The 7308-nt window shown below is 56.7% G+C and overlaps 1 protein-coding gene across 5 annotated transcripts; it reads left to right on the top strand.

Moving 5' to 3' along the window:
* Positions 1-207: 207 nt before the first annotated feature.
* On the top strand, positions 208-6813 carry PIGC (phosphatidylinositol glycan anchor biosynthesis class C). 5 transcript variants are annotated; one of them, XR_004646897.1, is made up of 3 exons: positions 208-361; positions 4460-5742; positions 6471-6813. XR_004646897.1 is itself a non-coding variant. In XM_034779831.1 (3 exons), the coding sequence occupies exon 3, from the start codon at positions 4683-4685 to the stop codon at positions 5574-5576; it is 894 nt and encodes a 297-aa protein (XP_034635722.1). In that variant the 5' UTR covers positions 213-361; positions 3378-3471; positions 4460-4682; the 3' UTR covers positions 5577-6813. The 5 variants fall into 5 exon arrangements, 4 of the variants coding, with proteins under 4 accessions (XP_034635721.1, XP_034635722.1, XP_034635723.1 ...); XM_034779831.1 differs by adding an exon at positions 3378-3471 and having other exon boundaries at positions 213-361; positions 4460-6813; XM_034779832.1 differs by adding an exon at positions 3378-3465 and having other exon boundaries at positions 213-361; positions 4460-6813.
* Positions 6814-7308: the final 495 nt, after the last annotated feature.

The raw sequence follows: 7308 nt of genomic DNA on the forward strand, positions 1-7308 counted from the left end.
GGTCATCGAGTCCAGTCCCCTGCCCTCATGGGGCTTTGTTTTATATACACAATTATTAACCAACCCCCCCCCTCCCCCAAAAAAAGTGTCCTGATTTTTCACACTCTATCAGGCCCCCTATCTCCGGCCCTGGTCCAGCCCCACGCTCTAGCCTCCCTGGCAGCAGCGCGCTCCCGCTCCGCCCCTTGCCCGCCCCTTTCCCAGCCCCACACAGGCTGGTGTGTCTCGCTGCAGAGCCGGCAGCGCACAGGCCAGCAGGGGGCAGCCCCGCGCGGAGACAGGCTCAGGCCCTGCCTACATGGCGGGGAGAGACTCGCGCCCCGCGCAGACAGGAAGCGGCTCCCCAGCGGCCCAGGCCCAGGTACCGCACCCCGGTTCCTTCCCTTCCCCGCCCCGTGCCCGGGGGGCGCAGAGCGGGGGCCCCTCGCCCCAGGAAGCTGCTGACAGCAGAGCCCGCGGCTCGGGGCAGCAGGAGCGGGGAGCCTAGCACGGCCCCCTGCGGGGCCCGCTCCTGCTCGGGGGAGCCGGGGGTGGGTGCGGCAGCAGAAGGCGGGGTTCGCCGCGTCCGGCAACTGGAGGAAGGGAAGCGGCAGTGTCGGGTCCCAGTCCCGCCTGCTGCCCGAGCTCCGCTGGGGGCGCGCTGCGTCTCCGCCCCGCGTGTCTGACCTGTGCAGCCCCCCACACTCTAACCTTTACAGCCCAGCCTGCACCCCTCCCCGATCTATACAGCCCCCACCCACCCCACAACACTCTGACCTCTACAGCCCCGCCTACACCCTGATCTGTACAGCCCATCACCTCACAACACCCTGCGCTGTACAGCCCCCGGCTCCACCTACACCCCCCGACCCTGCGCTCGAACCTGTGTATAGCCAAGCCTGCACCCCTCCCCGAGCTCTAGGGTTACCATATTTCAACACTGAAAAAAGAAGACACTCCATGGGGCCCCAGCCCTGCCACAACTCCGCCCTTTCCCCGCCCCCATTCCAACCCCTTCCCCAAAGTCCCCGCCCCAACTCCGCCCCCTCCCCTGAGCACGCCGCATTCCCCCTCCTCCCTCCCACCCCCCTGGGCTCTGGCTGCTGCTGCGCTGGGGAAGTTGCTTCGGCCCCCACCGTGGTGGAGAGCAGCGAGAGCTAGGAAAGTTGGAGTCCGGGGAGGAGGCTGCCGCCGCCGCCTCTGTGCCCCGGCAGATTGGGGAAGTTGTTAGTTTTGCTGCAGCCACTCACTCTCAGGCATCTTTTGCCCGAGCGCTACCGGCTTCACGGTTTGCCACACAGCGCTCGGGCAAAAGACGCTCGGGGGACCCCAAGTGCAAGTGGCTGCAGCAAAATTAACAACTCCCCCGATCTGCGGGGGCACAGAGGCGGCGGACGGCATCCAAGCGCGCAGCCGCCTTCCCCCCGGGCTCCGGCTGCTGCTGCGCTGGGGAAGTTGCTTTGGCCCTGGCGTGCGGTGGAGAGCGGCGGGAGCCGGGAAAGTTGGAGCCCAGGGAGGAGGCGGCTGCATGCTCGGATGCCACCCGCCACCTCTGTGCCCCGGCAGATTGGCAGATCACGGGAGTTGTAAGTTTTGCTGCAGCCATTCGCACTCAGGCATTACCACGCCTCCCTATTTTTCCGGACATGTTCGGCTTTTTGGAAATTCCTCCCCGACGGGGATTTGAGGACCAAAAAGCCGGACATGTCCGGGAAAATCCAGATGTATGGTAACCCTAATCTATACAGCCCCCACCCCACAACACTCTGACCTCTATAGCCCCACCTATACTCCGATCTGTACAGCCCACCACCTCACAACACGCTGTGCTGTACAGCCCCTTGCCCCACCTACACTCCCCCAACCTGCACAGCCCCCCGCCTACAACCCCCTGCCCTGTACAGCCTCTCTGCCTACACCTCCTGATATGTACAGCCCCGCCTACACCTCATCTATACAACTGCTCTCCACCCCCACACCCCCTGTATACAACCGCCTGTCCCCCACAGTAATCTGTACAGCCCCCCCGCCCCACACCCCTCTACCTGTATAGCTCCCCACACAACACACATCCTAACCTGTACAACCCAGCCTACACCTCCCCTACACCCCATCTATACAACTGCCTGTTTCCCACCCCCTTGATCTGTTCAGTCCCCTGCTTCACACACCCCAACCTATACAGCCCTGCCTACACCCCAGCTTGTACAGGCCCCCACTTTCTCCCACCCCGGTCGGCCTGTACTGCCCTGCCTATACACCTCAACCTGTACAGCCCCCTGATCTGTACAGCTTGACCTACACACACCCTGATCTGTACAGCCCTGCCTACACTCCCAATCTGTACAGCCCTGCCTACACCCTGACCTGTACTGCCCTCCACCCACAACCCCAATCTGTACAGCCCACCCTACACCTTCCTGACCTGTACAGCCCCGCTACATCTCCCCAATCTGTACAGGCTCCCATCTCCCTCCCCTCTGTTCAGCCCCTACACACTCCCTGACCTGAACAGCCCAGCAGACCCCCCACATACTTTGATCTGTACAGCCACACACACATACCCCTGATCTGTACAGCTCTGTGTACACCCCCGATCTTCACAGTCACATACCCCTGATTTGTACAGCCCTGCATACACTTCTGATCTGTACAGCCACATTCCCCACACCCCCTGATCTGTACAGCTGTGAGCACACACACCCCTGATGTGTACAGTCCTCTGCTCCCCATGTGTCTGATCTGTACAGCTCTCCAGGGTTTAGCTCCTGTTGTCTCTTCCCCTCCTAGAGTTTTCACCCATGCCATTTGCTCTGCCCAAGCACCGAGTTGGTAATCTTTGGGGCATGTTGCAAAACCAGGTACGTTTACTCAGGCTTTCCTTGAGCGGGGAATGGGCTCAACTTCTGAGAACTGAGCTGTTCTCGATCCTGCTGGTCTCCATGGGGCACTGTGCTGGCACAAAGATCCATCCACCCAGCGCTCATTGCAAACCTGGGGCCTTAGCGGGCAGACTTCAGAGATATAATGGTTCCTGCACCCAGGGCCTCCTACACTCCTACGAGGTAACTGTGAGTCCTTGGTGTGTTTCATCCACCAGCCCTTTCCAAACACGAACGCAATTGGATTTCTATTTTGGCCTCGTTCATGAGTTCCGTAGTATTTACAGTCAAGAAAAATTCCTCTTTGCCTGTAGTGTAAAGATATTTTCACTCTCTTTTCAAAATTGAAAGAATCAGGTGAAATTTGACCTAGAAAAGTTTTTCATTAAAAAAAAAAATCCACTGCAACCAGGGATTTCCTCATTTATATAAAGCCATTCCTGCAGCCTGGGGAACGCCCAACATTGCAGCGCTGTGCTAGGACATTAGAACCTAAACCATTTGTTTCCTCTGAAGGACAAGAAATGTGATGGGTGAAATCCTGACTCCCTTGAAGTTAATGTTAAAACTCCCACTGCCGTCAGTGAAGTCAGCTCTTCCTCCAGTGCGTGTAAGAGAGTTGCTGTTCAGAGTTCACTTGGACTTAGGACATTGGAACAAAAAAGATACAGGAATAAGACATCAGGGCCAATGTTCCCTCTAATTTTTTACATCCATGTGTGGAATGAATTTGGTTATGTGCACCAATATGGAGGTGATGTGTGGTGGGGGTAGGGGTGAGGAATTTGGAGTGTGGGAGGGGGCTCAGGGCTGGGGCAGAGGGTTGGAGTGCGGGGGGATGAGGGCTCTGGGGTGCAGGCTGCCTTGAGCTGCAGTGGGGAGAGAGGACTCCCTCCGAGTCCTCTCTTGCCACAGCAGCTCGGGGCTGGGGGCAGGGCACCTCTCCCCGCCTGCATGGCCCTTGATAGCCTGCTGCACGGCCGCACAGTTTAGAGGGAACATAGATCAGGGCTTGAATTTTACCCCTTTTAGTAAAGGATTCCCATCTGCTCCGTGGAGGGGCAGAACAGACCCAGCCTAACCCCGTGCAGGGGCTTGTTGGCTCCTTTGCCTCTAGCTAACTTCCTTCCCCACCATCTGTCCTGCAGTATGCATGGTGCAGGCAAGGGGCTCAGCTGGTGCTAGGACCCAGAGCTCTCAATGCAATTCTCTCTGCAGTCACTGCCCAGTAGCTAGCTTGGTATTTGGTTCTGCTCAGAGAGATTAAGGGACTTGCTCAAGGTTGCATGGACTCGGGATGGAGCTGGGAACAGAACCCAGGAATGTCGACTCTTAGGTCTCTGTTCTAATCTGTAGTTACCAGAAAAAGCACCTGAAGATGCTCATATGACAGAAGCCTTCTGGCTAGCAGTGTGTGAGAGAGTCCGAGGGAACTGAATGTTGCTGCCCTAACAGCAGTGCAATAGCTTATTCTGTGCAAGGTCTCCTGCTTTTCTCAAAGAGCTCCCGGGCCTTGCCTGGGGATCAGAGTTCAGTCATTGAATCTCTGGTCTGCATTGCCCAGCAATTGAGTGATCCGTTGTGTGTTTGTTTTCTAGGAGCTGGCAGGGCTCTGCACAGAATGAAGAGGTGACTCTCAGCCCCAGCCTGATGCACAGAGCTCTGAGCGCTTTGTGATGAGCCCTTCTCGGAGGAGGGGACTACAGAAACCTTCTACTTGTGCACTCCTGGAGAACGAGCCCTCCTCTGCATGTGGCTCTCCCAGGTCTGTGTGAGGGAATCTCCAAGAGGCTGCTGACGCAGCAGGGCTGTGCTGGGAGAATGGTCTGTGCCCAAGTGGAAGCAAGCCCTGGGAAGTGCTGGCAGAAGGTGCTGTATGAGAGGCAGCCCTTCCCAGATAACTATGTGGACCACCGGTTCCTGGAGGAGCTGCGGAAGAACATCTACGCCCGCAAGTACCAGTATTGGGCAGTGGTGTTTGAGTCCGGGGTGGTGATCCAACAGCTGTGCAGCGTCTGCGTCTTTGTCGTCATATGGTGGTACATGGACGATGGGCTGCTGACCCCACAGTGGCTGTTTGGGTCTGGCCTGGCATCTTCCCTGATTGGCTACGTCCTGTTTGATGTCATAGACTTGGGGGTGGGGAGGAAGCAGAGCGGTCGGACCCGGTGGGCGGATCTGAAAAGCACCCTGGTGTTCATAGCTTTCACCTATGGCTTCTCCCCAGTGCTGAAGACCCTGACGGAGTCGATCAGCACGGACACCATCTACGCCATGTCGGTCCTCATGCTCCTGGGGCACCTGATCTTCTTTGACTATGGGGCCAATGCCGCCATCGTCTCCAGCACGCTGTCCCTCAACATGGCCATCTTCGCCTCCGTGTGCCTGGCCTCCCGGCTGCCCCGCTCCCTGCACACCTTCGCCATGGTCACCTTCGCCATCCAGATGTTTGCCCTGTGGCCCATGCTGCAGAAGAAGCTCAAAGCACGGACACCCCGCTGCTATGTGGGGGTGACCCTGCTCTTCGCCCTGTCTGCGCTGACTGGGCTGCTGACCATCTCGGGCGTCGCCGCCCTTCTCTTTGCCCTTCTGCTGGTCTCCATTTCATGCCTGTGTCCTTACTGCCTCATCCGGCTGCAGCTGCTCAAAGACAACATCCATGGGCCTTGGGATGAAGCTGAAATCAAGGACGACCTCTCCAGGTTCCTCATGTAGACTCGTCCAGGACACACAGCAGGCCAGCAGGACCCCTACAGTGCTACCGGAACAAAAGCCTTCTGCCTTAGAGACGACCTCCTGAGTGCCAGAATCACAGAGAAGTGTGGGGGAGGTTGCAGTGTTAGAACAGAGCCTCTTCTCCCAGAGTGAGACAAACAGCTTGGTACATGCTAGGAACTTCCCCTCAACAATGTATATGTGTATTGCTCTCACTCATTAATACTAGCTGAGCTCCCACCGCGGAAGCATGGCAGAGCACAAGTAGACAGAGGACTGCAGGCAGATGCCAGCATTTTATCCACCACGTTACCTGCTCAGAGCAGGTCTCCATGACGTATGTGGCACTTAATACCAGCTATAGGGCACGAGCGTCTTCTCCCCACTAGCGCTGCTGTTGGCTCTGCTGCTTGGGGAACTGAATTAATGGTAACAATAGTGGGGAATGTTTTAGCCAAAGTTTGCTGGTGTAGGCGAGGCCCACTGGAATTGCTGGGTATTTGGAAAGCAGCTTTCGAAATCTCTTTGGCAAGCTGGACTTTCTGGCTATTAAAAGCATCCAATCCCTCAAACCTCTCTGCCTTTGTCATTCTTCTGTGAAACAGCCCAGCGGGAGCAGCACATGGGGGGAAGCTGATGGGGCAGGCAGATCAGATCCAGGGGCTGTATTTTGTTAAAGGGCAGAGCTTTCATTTCTTAGTTCAGAGGTGTCACCGCAGAAGCAGGAGTGTGGGGCAGGGGGGCAGATCGGGAGTGGGAATGCAGGATACCTGACTCTGCAATGGAAGGCCCTGTGTTTGCTCCCATTCCAGTGTTGCATGGGATTTCTATGTGTCACTGTAACAGAACCAGTGAGAAACTCAAGCAGAGCACCCTGGCTTTATCTCCCTGCAGGTTGCAAAGCTGTCGGGTCCGATGTGTGTCTGGAAACATCCCCAGGTTCTTATTGCGTTGGCATCTTCCCTTCTCAGGCTGTTGTAGCGCTGGGTATTTCCGCTAACAGACAGGCACAAGCAGAGGAAGGGGATTGTTTGCCAAAGGCTTCCAGCAACACTTTGGCGAGCCAGCTTGGTCTGCTTGGCTGGAACACGAGATGATGGACGTGCCTGAATTGTCCGGCCTTATCGTGCTGCTCCCCTTTGAATCCAGTCCATTACCGACTGACTCAGCTGTGGCTAGTGCTTTCTCCTTCCCACGGGAGCAAGACAGCTCTGAGAGGCCTCTCCGTTCACACCTCTATGCTACCTGTGCTCTGCAGGACTGTTTGTTCCCAACACACTTCAGCAGGGATCGCTCGCTCTCGGTGTCAGATCCGAGGGCTGGATTCTGGGTTTTACACGTTCATTCAGGGAGAGGCTTAGTTTAAATCATGGTCATGGGTGTAACTCCCCCGACACCACAGATGGGTTTGTTTCATGCTGCTCATCCATGCACTCTTGCTCTGATGTGTGAGCTGATCAGCGATCCATGGCAGTGCTCCCTGCACTGGACAGGTTGGTGCTCAGCACTCGCCCTCTGGAACAGCTGTTCCCGCTAGTGCTCCGAGTCCTGCTGGTTACTTCAGTGCTAGGACAGCGTGGCGGGGAGGGGAGGGCATGAAGAACAGACTGAGAGGAGTCGAACAGCAAGAGAGGATTGGTGGAATGGCTCAGCTTTACAATAAACCCCAGCCTTAGCATGCAAGGTCACCTCCTGTACCCAGACAGCACCATGGAAATGATTATTACAATAG

Source organism: Trachemys scripta, chromosome 8 (assembly GCF_013100865.1).
Source record: "Trachemys scripta elegans isolate TJP31775 chromosome 8, CAS_Tse_1.0, whole genome shotgun sequence".
In the NCBI taxonomy this organism is placed as follows: domain Eukaryota; kingdom Metazoa; phylum Chordata; order Testudines; family Emydidae; genus Trachemys; species Trachemys scripta.

Bases quoted from the DNA above. Each gene is read 5' to 3' on its own strand.
- PIGC (XM_034779830.1), top strand. From the start codon at position 4,683: ATGGTCTGTGCCCAAGTGGAAGCAAGCCCTGGGAAGTGCTGGCAGAAG.